General features: G+C 29.9%; 3 protein-coding genes across 3 annotated transcripts; all 3 read right to left on the reverse strand.

The window, feature by feature from the left end:
* Window positions 1-3,847: 3,847 nt before the first annotated feature.
* LOC116413599 (uncharacterized) lies at window positions 3,848-5,037 on the reverse strand. The gene is made up of 4 exons (XM_031913649.2): window positions 4,765-5,037; window positions 4,523-4,662; window positions 4,198-4,450; window positions 3,848-4,080 (listed from the first exon to the last, which is right to left on the reverse strand). Exons 1-4 carry the CDS (start codon window positions 4,804-4,806, stop codon window positions 4,015-4,017), a joined length of 501 nt encoding a protein of 166 aa, XP_031769509.1. The 5' UTR covers window positions 4,807-5,037; the 3' UTR covers window positions 3,848-4,014.
* Window positions 5,038-9,414: 4,377 nt separating this feature from the next.
* On the reverse strand, window positions 9,415-10,789 carry LOC113511837 (endocuticle structural glycoprotein SgAbd-5-like). The gene is made up of 3 exons (XM_031913687.2): window positions 10,740-10,789; window positions 10,167-10,297; window positions 9,415-9,631 (listed from the first exon to the last, which is right to left on the reverse strand). Exons 1-3 carry the CDS (start codon window positions 10,746-10,748, stop codon window positions 9,436-9,438), a joined length of 336 nt encoding a protein of 111 aa, XP_031769547.1. The 5' UTR covers window positions 10,749-10,789; the 3' UTR covers window positions 9,415-9,435.
* Window positions 10,790-15,243: 4,454 nt separating this feature from the next.
* On the reverse strand, window positions 15,244-16,230 carry LOC116413607 (endocuticle structural protein SgAbd-6-like). Its single transcript, XM_031913696.2, has 3 exons — window positions 16,028-16,230; window positions 15,832-15,944; window positions 15,244-15,579 (listed from the first exon to the last, which is right to left on the reverse strand). The coding sequence occupies exons 1-3, from the start codon at window positions 16,034-16,036 to the stop codon at window positions 15,354-15,356; spliced, it is 348 nt and encodes a 115-aa protein (XP_031769556.2). The 5' UTR covers window positions 16,037-16,230; the 3' UTR covers window positions 15,244-15,353.
* Between the last annotated feature and the right edge of the window lie 804 nt (window positions 16,231-17,034).

Below are 17,034 nucleotides of genomic sequence, written 5' to 3' on the forward strand. Positions count from 1 at the left end.
ATTATACAAGATATACTACTTGGCTACTTTTATGAATTTTCAATAATTGGATATTCTAGTAAAATCAATTTGCTGCGTATCCGATGAATTTCATGGATTTTCTCTTATAAATGCATCCTAGAGCTATTTCTGATATGAGTTTAACGGATATACAAATATGGTAAGTTGGTTTATCATCGTTATTATAACGCACCATTAACGTCCCACTAGTTGTTCGAGTCTCTTCCTATAAGAGTTCTTTACGCATATTACTTAATTATATGCATATTGGTTTCGTAAATTTTGTATTATTTCAAGTTTCTCTTCTCTAAAGTTTCTTCCTTAATTTTGAATTTATTTTGTAAAGAAAGAGGTAATCATTTCGACTGTTTTTTATGTTATACGATATCTTCACCACTTCAGAACAAACGTTAACAATTTTTTTTATCGAAAGGGTTTACTCCCACGTTATCGCTATGTTTATTTTTAAGATTGATAATTTTGTATTGTGGAACAAAGCTAAATTATCCTTCTTTAAGGTGATTTATAATCGAAGTTTTTATAAGAAAACAAACCCATTGATATAAGATATTTAGTGGGTATAGTATTTTTAATTTACCAGGAATGAAAAACAAGTTAGCGAAATAGGTAGGTACCTAATGGAAAGTGGTAACCGTTGCCTACAAGTTTAAATTACGAGTATAATCTACTACCATAAAAATAAATAGGTTTTAATTTTATAGTACTACCACAGTTTCCCAAATTCATTGCTTCTAAGTACTAATATTTACTGTTTTTTCTTTCAGAAAGTTTTTCTTATATTCTTATTATTTATATTTCTCGATTTTACTACATGTTACCATAAAGATGTAATTCAAATTTTAAAACCAGTATTGACGGATTTCACTGATGATCCTGCAGTAACGATTATAAAATTCAATAAGGGATATACAGAAGAAAAAGGAACTGATGGATTGTTAAGAAAAAGAATTCCTGATTACATTAATAATCTCTATTATAATGAATTGGACAAACGTGGGAAAACAATTTATTCCAAATGGATATATAATCTTAGAGATGTAGTTATTTTATTAAGAGAAAGATTTGACGTGGAATTAGTAGTAAATTAGTGCATTATTGTAATAAAAAAAAATGTGAATTATGAAAGATTTTTAGTCGTTTCTTTGTTAATTTCCTCCTAAATATGTAAAAGCAAAACTAACAACGGGGGTTATTGCTATAACTTAATTAACAGTAACGAAATGGATCTTCCATTATTTCAGAGCTATTTATAGTTATTTAAATATTACCTCTGATTACAGAGTAAATAATTTATTTATTTTAATTTATTAGTTCTAATTCGACTTTCTCATCATATAATGTAAGCATAATAAGAGTCTTTATTATTAAGTCAGACATAACGTGACTAAGAAACTCACATATTCCGTAGGTAAAATTTATCAAATTTAAATTTGTATGGACAATACAAATTATACTTATAAAAATAAAATGCAGTGACAAAATTACAGAAATAGAAACCGACATTATTTGTTTCCATTGTTCCTCTATTAGTTTCACTATTGTAAAAAAAAACACGTGTAAAATTATTTAAATATCTGAGCGTTCAAGCTTCAATTAATTCCTTTAATGATCTACAGTTACCGTATGTCCCGGCATAGAATGGGACCACCCTTTCCAATTTCCATATCATAAGAGATTACTAAGTGAACTTAATGGTCGAGGGACAGCAGAAACGTCCCTCTTAAACATCACCAAAAGCCTAACGCGGTTGCCCACCCGTCTATCACGGGGGAGGCCTATGTTCAGTAACGGACATTTAACGGCTAATTATGATGACCTCCAATGGATTTTGTAAATATATTTAATAAAGTTTAAGACTACGGTAACCACTTACCATCAGGTGGGCCGTATGCTTGTTTTCCACCTCAATGGTATAAAAAAAATACTAAAATTATAGTTTAACTTTTTTTGTATGTATGTAAATTTTTTTTATGGAATGCGAAATGATAGGCATATGACCTACCTGATGAAAAGTGGTAGCAGTCGCCTACAGACACGAACAGCAGTGCGGACATTATAAAATATACTGTAAAGTCCATAATATCTCTGATATGTTACTCCTCCTGAGAACTAATATGTTATACCTTGTAATTTCACTACTGTTATGCACCCTGTATGTGTTATACAGGCAAGAACAGCTACTTGTCGGCAGAAACATGAATAGGATAAGAAATTATATTTAAAAAGTGCTTATTAAATATAAAACATAATAAGTTTACTTAAATAAGGATTACGATTTACTTATTACTATATATTGTTTATACAGATACACTGGCGGATGACTTTTACAAATTAACAAAGCCGTCTACCTTTTCATTATAACTTATTATAATATCTAATAACTGCTAGAAATAAGGTCAATATTATATATTACACATAAATATTTGTGTTTCAAAACTTACAGCTAAGTGTCTTTATATATTTAGCTCTTTAACTGAATAAATTTTCATTTAAAAATTTAATTGGCGTAAAATAAAATTATATTTCTAATTAAAATTGGAAATTTATCGTACAAAAGAAAATAAAATAGTTATAAAAAAACTACTTCATTGAATAATTTTGACGTGTTGAAAATAATAACTTTATGCATTCTAATGTTTTTTCAAGTATATTTCTATATGTGAGCGATTAATTATTTTAAATTATATATAATATATAAATAAACGTATAAAATAATACATGTACACATTTCGACATTACAGATTATCCCTATTCCAGTTATACAAATTGACTGCAAAGTGAACACAACTGATCTCATGAGGTGATTTTATAGTAAATATATATGTACTAATTAGTATTATTTTTAATTATTGCATCCAACATAAATAAATGTCTATCTAAACAGTTGGATTGAAAATTTTAATTTTTTTTTAATAGCAAACGCTGTAATTAAATTTTAATTACAGCGTATTATTTAATTTATATAGACTTTCATTACTATACAATCAAATCAAAATTTGTACTGTTGGATAGGATTTATATTAGTATATATAGTCTGATTTGGACTTAAATGGATCCAAAATAAAAATTACAAATACTGGCTACTTCCTGTCATATTGTGATTACAATAAGGTTATAATAGTAGTAAACAAATATAAAAATTGCAGAGTTTGTGGAGGTAAAGTTCATCATATTGCAATTAGTATTAGCTTTCATTAATGGCATTCTTAAACACATAAATTTAATAATGCACTCTTGAACGAAAAAAATAGATAAAATCATTAATTATTTTAAGGCTATTTTTTCAAGGTACAACGACAAATACGAACTTTAGTTCCCATCCAATTATAAGAATTAACTTAGGTATTAAATCATTATTACGAATACAATTATTAATACTAACATTGTTGTTATTAACTACTAAAGTCATAAAATTTAATGTACATCTTGTATCTCAATTTGTATTGGGATCCAAAATCTTCGAGTGATAAAACAGAGTAACACGTAAGTGATGCCTATGTTGATATAATTATTTGTTATCAGGTAAGTATTCTCCTTATATAAAAAAAGGTAAAGGCAGACTGATTATATCGTAATGGCTGAACATTTATCACACATAAAGAATAATTGAGCAAACGTTAAAGACCTTACTTCCTATTAAATAATATTAATAACAATAATCTAACGTATTCCATGTAATTATGTAATTTAACAGGACTGAAATAACGTCTAAAAATAAAAATGATACAAAACATTTTTTAATAATCAAAATAGAAGATTAGTCGTCACCATTAATTCAAATTTTGGGTTAAGACAGGGAGAGAGAAACAAAAAAAAAAGAAAAAAGTTGAGAGTCTTTCTTATGAAGAATATGAAAGTTCTGGTAAATTATTAAATAAATTCACCATGTATAATCTCAAAGATGTTGCAAGATTTTTCGAAACTTATCTTGAAACCGAAATATGTCACGTTAGATGTAACGATTAAGATTTTTTTGCACTTTTTATATAAAATTTATCCCAACAAAGATGCAACTGCTGCTCCGCCAAGACGTTCAGAAATCTCTTCGTCAGTTGTTGTCTGTAAAAAATATTAATAATGAAGTGTAACCAACGTGATTCAAATATATAAAATGTTTTTATTAGACAGAAATAAAATGTAATATCAATTAAAAAACATATATCTATAATACTTTACCGAGTTCCAATCTGTGGTATAGTCAGTAGTCGTTTCGTATGTAATTGTGTTAATTATATTCGAATTGTCATGATAATTTTTAGATCCATTATAATCTTGTTCAAAATATTCTCCTTGTTTTTTATAGTTTCCAATTACACTAGGAGACTCCGTATATTCTTTTTTAAAGGAAATTAGTGGCTGCGAATCGTTTGATGTTTTAACGTTCTTTATGTTTTCCAATGGATGTTTTAACTCAAGTATTGGTGTTGGACTGTACAAAAATAATTATTTAAAATCACAGTAAAATATATATTAATTAATTAATTAAACAATTAATACTTACATTCGTATTTCGATGTTCGGGATTATTTTTTTAGGGTCAATATTATTAACTAGTCCTGACAATTGACTAGGGAATACATTTTCAAAATTTAATGGTAAAGACAAAACAAGACCAGTCAAATAGCACCAAATTATTAACATCTGGAATAAAGTAAATTAATTAATATTGAATAAACATTGATTTTTAAAATAAAAGTTTCGTGATAATCGATTTAAGATAAATTATCGATATCTAAATCTTACATTTATTGAAAATATATTACGGTTTATTTCACTGGAACCCATTAGTTACGATAACTTCGCTGACGAGATTACCACTGTTTTATAATACACAAAAATAATCGTCCACTTTTAATAAACTCTTGTTACTGTCAAGGAAGCAATGTTGTATAACATACTAGTCACTGCATTTACGGGTAAGTACTGAGTGGCTCTTCTCGATTATATTCTCAGAATACACTTTTTTGTGAGTTTCATTAGTGGTTTAAAGTTTAAATGATACTCGAATGTTCATTGGTTAATGGAGGATCACAATAATTCTAACGTAATGTTTTTTGTTAATCAAAATAATAAATTAAAGTTCTGTAGTGTAAACGTAAAGATTTATTCACAGTGTCCAAATACAAAGCCAATTATAATAGGCAGCGTTAAATTTCTTCTAGCTGGGTACTAAACGTACAATTTATTAAGTTTCAAGCAATTCTTGATTATATTGTAACTAATTAAAGAAGTGATAGCTCTACATTGAGAATAGTGATGATTCAATTAATGTTAGATGTTACATCATCAAGTTTTAACATAATTTACATGTCGTATCATATTTTTGGGTGTTCGCAATGCTAAACGAATTTTATAGAGTAATATTTTTTATAATTTTCATTAAAATTTAATTTATCGTAATAGTATGTACGTATAAAAAGATGTACTACTATTTCTAGTTATTAGATTACGGTATTCAGGTGCCGTTTGAATAAAATATTTAAAGAGAAACAGTTAAATGAGTAGACAATTTGACTAGCTGACGTGAAGAGATCTGGGAATCTATATTTTTGTCTAAACTTACCTTGAAACAGAAATTTATATTTTTGTCTAAACTTATCTTTTTATACTACTATGGTGGCAAACAAGCATACGATGATAGTATAGTATTTAATGGTAGAATAGCATCTAATAGTAAATACAATTACCGTAGCTTATGGATGCCTGTAACAACAGGGATGTACCGCGTGCGTTGCTGACCCTTAAGAAATCTTAATACTTTTTTAAGAACCCTATGCTATAGTTTCTAGGGTAAACTTCGGCACGGAGATCATTTCATAACTTCAACGTTCGCTTCTCTGAAACTACACTGTGTGTCACCATTTTGGTTTTAGGGTGTGAGAGGAGATTCACTGCCGATGGCGAACGGTGTGTGACCTATTATTATATTCTAACATTTGATCCTTGATCTTTGTTCCCTTAATTGTGTATTGTCAGTTTGTTTATCTCACTAACACTAACAACAATAAAAATACGATTTAATATTAAGAAAACTCTATCACTATGAGGAATTTTGGGAACCTTGACAAGCCAAGAATAGTCTTTTTTTGTGCTGATACTCACGTATGTGATACTTGAGATATACGATTATTAGGAGTCTCAGCAAATACCTAATATATTCTACATACAGGTAGCATATCTATTTTGAAATTTCGTTTCTGAAAAGTAATTATGGTAGTGATAAAAACTACAATATCACACAATCAAATTACCAAGAATGTCTTTAATATGGACTCTGCTTTACCTTTACGTTTAATGCTAAACTACAATATTTACGGACTTGGTCCACAGTTGTAAAACATCACGATGATGTTTTGATGCGTCATACAAAGTGTTTTTTTATATTCATGTTATTAGACATTAAAAGGACCGTAGGTACTATTCATATCAGGAAGATTACTTCTATTCTATGAATAATTTTTAGGACCAAAAATGATGAATATATATTTTAATTCCATTATAAAATTAAAATTATTTTTTGTAAATATTCCGTAAATGAAAAAATAAAGGTTACAGTTTTTTAGTTCTGGGAGAGATTATATATTCTTGATGAACTATGTTTATTCCTAACTGGTGCTCTGCCTGCATATTTTGTTATTTCATCCATATAATCCATTCTTGTATGTTCAATAGATAGTGGTTCTTATTAGTTTCGTGTAAATCATAAAAAAAATTAAACAAGGATACAAAATAAGTTAAATGTATATTTCATGTCAATTTTTATACATCAATAATCTCTTCTGTATGTGCCGTGTCTTCGTCCTGATCTTGAGGATGATCTGCGGCTCCGTATATGAAGAGGCGCTATACGGTTGAGCTTTCTTATGGGTCGAGCCAGGCGGGACATTTCATAGAGCCGATAGCGACCTTGTTCTAGTTGCAATAAGCCCAATTTGACACCGCGTTTAAGCGCCCTTACCAAGAAATTATAAGATATCATTATTTTTTTACATCAATTTCTAAACTAAATTATCAAAATAATTTAATGTTCAGTTATAATTATAATGCATCAGTCAAAAAACAATTTCGATTATGAAGGACTTTTTTTATAGGTATAAAAACCAAATATTTTTTAAGGACTATGTAGTTTTTTTCTAGAATCTATAGCATGTAGGTAAAACTGATTTTTTTGTTTTGCATTCAAAAAGCTATCAATAATAATAGGAACAAAAGATGACAAATTTGAAATCAAACCAAATTCTGTGTAGTGAATGCTGTAAATATAAGGCAAATAATATTCGTATATTAGCTGAAATTAAAGTAATAAAATACGGTCCTAACTAACAAATATGATGATATTCAATACCTGGAAACATTGCGACTAATTTTTGGATCAGAAACTCTGTACTCCATCTTAATAAATTTTATTATGGTCCGCGCAGTCCATCCTGTATTTTTCATCAATTTTTTTATAGCTGACATAACAATTTCACCAGTTTTTATGTTAGATACTGATGTTTTACCCATCGCAAAATTTGGAACTAAAATAAGATGTGGTATAATTATCATATTTTTTTTAACACAGGGGCAAACGAGGATGCGGCTCACCTAATGGTAAGTGTCTACCACCGCCCATGATCACCCACAACACCAACAGTATTGCATATGCGTTGCCGGCCTTTTAAAAAGGAATACGCTCTTTTCTTGAAGGTTATAATGTCGTTGCGGTTCGAAAATACAAAAGTCGATTGCTGGACCTCTGTTGATTTCAAAGAGTTGTGTTTGCATCTGTGTTTCGTGGAAGATAAAGTGAATTTTGAAAAACGCACGGAATGGAAGACCACCGAAATTCGTTTAGACGGACGAGATAATACAAATATAGTAAATGACTATTGTAAAGTTTCGCGACTATGTAATAATACATGAAATATATACCTATAATATCAAATACTATCATATTTGTAACATTATATTGTATTTTTTCCATAAAATATTAAAACAATGTTATATCTTTTACCAACATTTAAAAACAAAAAAATAAATTCTGTACAAAATCAAGTTCAAGCGTAACAAAATTATTACAGAATTAATATAGGAGTAAACTTTATTCGATTTCAATCAGATACGTAAAAAAACAGTAGAATTAGAATCTCTATTTTCTACGTTGGTTTGGCATCGTGGAAAGAGTCTTGTATGATATAATAGGTATACAGTATGAACATAAAGAATCCAAGTACCTACTGAGAAGAACCTTATCATGATCAGATTCATACGAGTATACCGTCAGAAAATGAAGTCAAAGTAAAAATGAGAGATTCTGGAATAAATAAAAAAATGAGCAAACATAGTTACCCGTATCCGTTAAAAATTAATATATAAGATTTTAATGTAAAATTTGATAAAATGTCTGTGTAATATATTTTTCTAAGATTAATTTGAGGTATAATAAATAAAATATTTTGACATTTGCAGACTGAAGTTTTTAAATTAAGCCATAAGTTTGTATATGAGATAACGGTACAAATAATATAATATTTCACTTGTAGAAATTCTTAATCTAAGCTTTTTTTTTACAACACACGGGGGCAAACGAGCATGCGGCTGACCTGGTGGTAAGTAAGCTTCTATTTGTATGAAATATTTATATGCAATTGGTCGTCTAAATAACATTAATACATACATCGTAAAAACTGTGAGATTTTTAAACATAACTTTTTTGTTGAGACTGAAAATAAAACAGTTTGAAAAACAGAAGGTTGAAGGACGAGGCAATGGAATAATAAAACCACACGGTATACACTAGTGGGGCACCAGTCAGGGATGATAGGTGAGGATGAAGTCATATCAGTTGGCTCATCATGACAATTTTATCAAAAATGAACTACTATGTTTTAAGAGAGAACACGTGAAAATCAATCAGGTAAAGTGAATGTCAGTGAGGATAATGCTCTCCCAACGGATTTGATTTTCAGATTATTTTAAAAGGATTAAGCGCCATAAACGTAAAAATTCAATTCATACTTATTAAATGCCAATTTATAGTACTGGGATGAAAATAAACAGTAAATAATACTATCTCGACAATTCCTTACTTGAGAATTAATTACTTATATAAATACAATTTGAATAGCAAATGAAGTAAACGGAAAAAAATTAATTCATTACTCCTTAATTAATTTATTTATTTAAATAACTTTATTCACCAAATGAGAACATATTACAAAAGGCAGACTTAATGCATTAAGTCTGCCTGTACATTTTGTACATTAGTGCAGAATATTTTTTTGTATTTAGTAATTCCAGTTGTGACTACATCTTTCTAGTTATATATATAAATTTCAGAATAGTTATATATAAAAAAATGAAAAGCGTTATTAAAAATGACTATATTTATTTATTTAAGACTAGCATTGATATGTTTCTGTTTACCAATAATTATGCAGAGGTTGATGGAGTCTTTTCTATCTTTGGCTGGAATCCGTTCTCGTCAGCAATATAGGTGATTTTATAAACAACGCCATCAGGGGCGACCCAACTGTAGGAGCCTTTTATGGAAATCGCTTCATTGTCGGTCCCAGCATTCTTCAGCTCACCTTGTTCTTCTCGTTGCGTTTTGTCGCTTTGTTCAAATCTATGATATTAAATGTTATAAATATAATAAAATAAGATATGGAATCAGATTAGAGGAAGTCTAAAATAAAAGGTAACTATAAAGTTACAAATATTTAAATAAAAATAATATCAAATAATATAATATAGAAAAATTAAAATGATCTGATTTCACGTTTTCTGGTACCTAGTACAAGAACAAACGCCTACAAATTTATTATAAGCAAACGATTGATTACACTATATTTTTGTATCTGCAACTTTGCTTGCTTTGCTTCGGGATATTTTATACATTACTAGATATTTTATCTACTTAACCCAGGTTAACTTTGAGATATAGGTTGAGTTCTATCAGAATTTTATTTGCTATTCGAATGTTATGGCCGTATAAAAAGAATTTGTCTTTATCTTACGACAAATAAGCTTACAGGGTACCTGCAAAGGTGGGGTTGAAATTATAACAGAACTACATCGAAGATTTTGTAAAAAAAAAATATATATAGAATAGAAGGCAAATATAAATAAATATTCGATAAGTAAACAAAAATTCAACATACGAATAGCTATATGTGCCGAGTCCATCGTTGTCAGATTCAAATCGCAGGAGTTGCACTTCTGGCTCATTCTGGTTTTGTGACTGAGGAGCTGGTGCCACTGCAGCAACACCCAATAATACCAGCAATACCAACTGAAAAGGATATATGACAATCCATCACTGCCTGACACTTTCACTAAACGAATTTGAAAGAAAATCTTGATTTTTAAATTTTATTATGATACTGAAAGTTTATACACAAATATTGTAATTTAGGGGAAATTGGTATAAAAATGTTTAAAATATTTTTAAGTTCTATTTTCAGTCGACTAATTTAAGAAACAAACTTCTAAATTGACTCGCGTTTGACTGTTCTGGGCTGTATCTTCAGATTTTCGTTGTTTGGATTCTCATTCTCAGGGTATCCTAGCTTGAGAACCACGAAATTGATTTGATTGTATGGCACTTATTATTATTTCCACCACAACAGGCAATTAAAAAGATATTAAATATTTATTAACTTCAATATTCACTTCGTCAAATTTCACTATAAAACACTATTTTCACAGAACTATTAAATTATCATTGTAATTACCAGCTTCATATTTTTATATAGGCGGTTTACTGGTTTGGTTTATCTTCGAAATTTGTTTATTTGTTAATCTAACACAAGTTTTATACTATTCTGTATATAGTATTACAACATATTATTTGACGTACATAAGCCGGTACAATACTTTCTGTGCTGTTCCTTCAAGTTAGGCGAAGGTGAAACGTGCATCATCAGAGGACACAAATGATGGGAGGCTTTCGAAACAAATTTTAATTATATGCGTATAGGATTTGATAGCTACGCTATTGCTTGAATGATTATATGTTATTGCTGGCAATTAAAGTCTAGTTTGACGAAGGTTTCGTATGTAATTCCAAATTTTGCATTGATAATGACTTTAATCAATACTTACAAGAATAAAATAGCACTTGACGATTTACTGTTCTCTTATTTGCAACTTCATAGTATTTATTATAGTGATTATAAATTATATTATATTATATTATAGTATATGTATTGTAATTATTACTATAATATAAGTACTATATTTGATATGAAATACAGAAAATTTATGTATATTGTAAAACGCATCAATTTATGTCCTGTTAAAATTGGATAATGTCCTATAGTGGTGAACAAAATAAATATTCAAGTTAAATGTGTTCTGATGTTATACAAATATAACATAATATTTTTAAACTAATTGACAACCTATGTAGGTCTATTATTCCATTTTTACGCTATTATTTACATACTTACATATATATCCGTTACTCCTATCTCCCATTGGGATAGACAGAAACAAAAAATCGCCTAATACTCCAACTCAAACAGAGATCTTTCGCTTTCTCTACGTTCAATAATCTTTTTATATATGCTTGCCAGTTACGGAAGCTTTAGCGGTTCTTCAATACGTCGCTTATTAGGTCCACGTACGTCTATCTAGGGCAGCTGCTATCGAAGTCTCTTTCCATTCGTGCTTTATAAATCTTTTTTGTAATTTTTTTTCCTTCCATCCTTTTCAAATGGCCAAACCAAGTTAATTGTTAATATCTTAAATAATATTCTTTATTGTCTTTACAAAAGATTACAGTAGAAAACTTAAGAAAAACTAATAATAGTACTCGTAACTATTAAAATCAAATCCTCAAAAAGGACTACACCTAGTGCTGTTTTTAATACATAAACTTTGAAAGTTAATGAAAAATTGTAGAGTTATAAATATTTATTTATAGCTCTACAATTATAGACAGCATGTGCTGAAATACTATAGAAATAAACGTATATACACATTTAAAGAAAACTGGGGAAGATACGATTATTTTTAGATTTGGAGACTAATACTAGTACTAGGAGAGTGATCTGCTCAAACTATGGACATGTTGACTATCCTCAGGCGTCTGGTAAAAAAAAAATACGTTATTGATACTAGCATTTACTACCTACCTACTGTATCATATTATACACGTATACAGTAGAATACGTTTCACTCTGTAGAATCATATTGTACTAATGAGGAGGAGATTATTATAAGTCAGTATTAGCTGCTTCACTGCAAGTAATATACTCGTACCCTGTCAGATTGAACTTCACGTGATCCTTGGATACCATTATTCTTATACTTCGTGATAAATTCATCACGATAAGCTTTTATCTTTACATCAGCTTTCATCCTCATCTATCTATCACTCCTCACTGGCGCCTTGCCACAGTATGTAGATAGCACAAGCGAGTTACCATTTTATTACCATCCATTAAAAACCAAACAGTTTTACTGAAGATTACAAAAATATACGTAACAACTTCAATACACTCCAATAATGAGGTGCATGTATCTTATAACATGTAAGAAAATTTCACGAGCCATTAATGCCACGAGCCATCTATTTCTTTCAGTGCATGGCAGATGAAGCTAGGAAATTAGTTCTGTTTAGTTATGCGCCTTTACTATCTTATATACCTATATATCTGTCACATCTTCCATTAGGGTCCATCCAGTGACAATTGAAGGCCAAATGCTTCGATTCAAACAGATTTCTTTGGCTTCCTTATTATTATGTAGAGACATTCTTCAGTCTTTTTATAACGCTCGCCGGGTTGCGGATATTTTTATTTTAGCCCTTCCTCAGTACGTCGCCTTTTTGGTCAACATACGTCCGTCTAGGTCAGGCTCGACCGATATCTCCATTCATTTGTACTCCATAGATCTCTTTCGTAATCTTTCTTTCATACATACTCATCAAAGGGCCAAACCAACGCAACATTCCCGATTCAATTTTTATCACTACATCGTCTTTTAGTCTACACTTCTCTTTAATCACACTATTTTTGTATCAATCGTTAACTGTTCACTGCTGAGTATAACCTTCCCCATAGGGGGGGTTTTGTCAGTAGTTACTACGCAGGCGGTTATTGGCAGTGCGGTAAGCAAACCGCAGTTTGGCTTTTAGTGATATTTTAAGAGGAATGTTGCTGCCAATTCCTCAACCATAAGCTCCCTTATTTGCCTCTTATGACACCCACAGGAAAGGCCTCCTCTATGATGGTACACAGCTATGACATTATACTATTTAATATATCATTAATATGATATTATACGTGTTACGTATGATAGATATTTGTTAGTCATTCTACAAGAACTATTGAACTATGCACTGAGGATAGATTGTATCCTCAGTGCATAATTATATGCATTTTATATAAATATATCATTTATTACGATTTTTGTTGTGATGTAAACAATATATCATTTCATTTACATCTGTCTTAACTCAAATTAATTAACATAATATTGACATGCATAATATACAACGAAAAGTATCCCCCGTTAATGGAATTTATTATTTATAACTAATTTGTATTTTAATTATTAATTATCCTTTTCTATATATGTTTTTCTGTATGTCTTTATTTATATTCTGCTTTATATGTTTGTGTATAGATTGAGAATAATACATCTAGTCCTATGCTTAATCTTAGTCTTTTATTATTCATATATAGTAGTATCATATTTATTCTCATTTAGATAAAATAAAAAAAGAACAGTAATATACTAAGTATTCAATATAATTGAAGAGTAACACTGTTATTAATGATCAATTAGAAAATGGCTTTACATATAAATTATTATTAATTTACTAGCATTAGCCGCGACTTTGTTTAATTGGGATATGTGTTTTGTTTGATAGCTAATTTCCGTCTCCATCCCATTTAGTATATGTATACCATACCATATATACTCGTATAATGTTAGTATACAGTTTTTTGTATACATTAATAAAGATAATACTGAGTTAATCAGCAAATGAAAAAAAACTTGTTTATAACAATGAGGGTTGATATTAAGATTTAATAAATATGTATGTCATAATAACAATGCACGGAACTTTCAATGAACTAATCATTCCCATATTTTGCTGATTTTTTGTAAAGTCTGCCTGGGAATTTGAGCTTCAAAAGCCGTGGGATTTTTAAAAGGCATTCAATAAATGAAATAAGCTTTTGTGCAAGTTTTGTCTAAAACCTTGACAACATTTTAGCAACCTCCGTGACGCGTTAGAAACTATGAGAAAGGCCATATTTTAAATGTTTCTGGAATTAACATTACTTTAATGATCATTATTCGATTTATCTTTATACATTTTAACTGGTATGAATGTAAAACTACTCATACTATTCTAAACTAGAATTACAAACAAATTAGGATGGAATAGATTTTAAGTTAAATAATTCTATATTAATAAAAATTATTTACCTATTATTATTAATATAGAATTCTTTAAATCAAAATATGTAAATAGGACAAATATGGCAAATTGCATTAAAACCTATTGATTTATTTGTGTTCGAGTAACAAACACAGTTTAAAATAAAAAAAAAATAGCATACTTTTGTCCTAATTCCTATAACTTGTGTTGTATAATATAGTTAATTTGCAATTTTAGTTCCATAAAAATTCTAAAATATTTGTTTTTCACAAATGAAAATTACATTTGTCCAAGACGCCTTTTTTGTGGAGAAAAAATATTTGATACATTGAAACAGTTAGAAGGTTAAGAACCCCATTGCTAGCAATATACACTATTAGGTTGACCTCCACACAATTCTGGAAGCTATTGTGTTTAATTTATTGTTGAATTCGTCATGATGGGCTAACTGGCCTACTTTGGGGAGGGGGGGGGGAAGGGATTGTTAGTAATGCAGATTATTAGTTCCATTGCTAACAATATACCTTAACAGGTCGACTTCCCCGTAGTCCCTCCTGAAAACCATCGTGCTGAATTCAGAGTGTATTCATCACGATGGGCTAACTGACCTGCTTTCATCGTCACCTATCATCCCTCCCTGGTGCCTGGCCAGCGTATACCAATAGCGCAGACGGGATAAACATTCCAGTATCACCCATTAAAAAAAACTGGCCTTCTTCATCGTCACTTATTATCTCTCACTGGTGCCCTGTCAGTATATACCGTTAGCGTGGGCAGGGTTACCATTCCGTTATCATCTATTAAAAAAGTGGGAAGGATTATTCATAAAAGACTCGGCAAAGTTTTTTTCTTTTAATGAATTAGTATATAAATATTATATACAGTTTCATCATATTATTTATTCTATTAACACTTAATATTTTCTGTCAAGAAAATTTATATGACGTTATTATCCAAGAAAAGACGCTATAACTCCACTAGGGATGCTACCGCCAGGTCCTTGTTCAATTCTTGGTTGAAATCCGTTTTCGTCAGCTATATAAGACACTGTATACACTACTCCATCAGGTCCAACCCAAGAGTACTGGCCCTGAACAGAAATGCTCTCATTTTCAGTTCCCTGATTCTTCAACTGACCTTGTTCTTCTTGCTTAGTACCGTCTGATAACTCCACCCTGGAAACATATTTAATTTAAATAATATTCTAGGTTTTCTAATGAGAATCTCATACCTAGAAATTGTCGAAGTGTATGTAGGTGACAACTGCTAGACAGAGTAATGTGAAGTATAGGTAGGACACCATGGGACGCTGATGGATTAGGACTGGTTTTTATGGCAATGAAAGAAATCTGTTTTTAAGCATTGGAGAATGGTTGAAATGATGATGACCAACGGTCTCAAATTACAACAAGAACGTTATTACTCACGCATAACTATACGCTTCCAGTCCGGTATTATCAATATCGTAACGAAGAATCTGGACATCCTGAGGATTCTGAGGTGCGGCCGCGCCGACGGCAACAAAAACGAGAACCAGGAACTGAAATAAGTAAATTTAATTTCACACGATTGTTCACATATATCATCACTTTATTTCACTTATTTATCCACTGCACTACTAACCAACTTCATATTTCAATTGTTTGTGCCTAACAACTGCTTCCTTCAAACAACACTTTTGGTGTGAGCTGATTACGTCTGCAAACACTTCTCTTATATATTTATTCTAATATACTGGTTGCAACATAGTGCGGGATGAACATACGGTGTACCTTATTACAATAAGTCACAAGATGCACCAACCGCCATAAAGTGAACGTACCTACGGAGTATAGATACAGACATGCATCATCGATTATGCATTTGAGAAGAACTGACTTGACCCTTACAACTTTTCTTAAGTAATAATAGCAGTGCAAATGTCAATGTTAATAGGGATTTCAAAAGCTAATAATCTTATTCTCATGATAAACAGTAAACTCTTCTAAAACATTTATCACACAATGTGGTCATCTAATTATAGTTTACGAAAAATGTTACTTTTCGTTATTTATGGTATTAAACACTTTACAACAGCCACTTGTCGGCATAGATTTTGAATTATGATGTAAAAAGTTTCTTGAACATTTTAATTGTACTAATTTTGCCATCATGGAGTTTAAATGTTGTCTACATACGAGTATTATATATTGTTTATTTTCTAAACAAAATGTTTATAGAATGGGTATGAATGAATAATTAAGTATGAATGAGATAGATTGATTGAGATAGATTTTAGATGTGATTTTGTTCGTTTTCACTTGGCTTCTTTCAAAGATGTGACGTTAAAGGTGAAAGTGCATTTAGTTGTAAAAATTGAAATTATGGAAAATATTTCAAGTTCAAGATTTTTATTTCGTTACCCTTGTTCCTATACTATGTTGCAAAAAGGTATTTAGTGTACAACCGTTTAGGATTCACAGTAATATAAATCTAGGACAGCTTTTATATGAACTGAACTTACACTCTAAATGGTTCATAAAATCTGATGGACAAAAATAATGACAACTAAATCCAATATTTTGTAATGTAAATAAACATATCGAGACTTCTCAATATATGCATATAAGTAAAAAAAAAAAACAAAATAA

Source organism: Galleria mellonella, unplaced genomic scaffold (assembly GCF_026898425.1).
Source record: "Galleria mellonella isolate WM207_F2 unplaced genomic scaffold, CSIRO_AGI_GalMel_v1 utg117, whole genome shotgun sequence".
In the NCBI taxonomy this organism is placed as follows: Eukaryota; Metazoa; Arthropoda; class Insecta; order Lepidoptera; family Pyralidae; genus Galleria; species Galleria mellonella.

Bases quoted from the DNA above. Each gene is read 5' to 3' on its own strand.
- LOC113511837 (XM_031913687.2), bottom strand. The intron at 9,632-10,166 runs GTATGTTGAATT...TTAATATCATAG, and splicing joins CTCGGCACATATAGCTATTC to ATTTGAACAAAGCGACAAAA.
- LOC116413599 (XM_031913649.2), bottom strand. From the start codon at position 4,806: ATGGGTTCCAGTGAAATAAACCGTAATATATTTTCAATAAAT. The intron at 4,663-4,764 runs GTAAGATTTAGA...ACTTTATTCCAG, and splicing joins GTAATATATTTTCAATAAAT to ATGTTAATAATTTGGTGCTA. The intron at 4,081-4,197 runs GTAAAGTATTAT...TATTTTTTACAG, and splicing joins ATACCACAGATTGGAACTCG to ACAACAACTGACGAAGAGAT.
- LOC116413607 (XM_031913696.2), bottom strand. The intron at 15,580-15,831 runs GTGAGTAATAAC...ATATGTTTCCAG, and splicing joins CTGGAAGCGTATAGTTATGC to GGTGGAGTTATCAGACGGTA.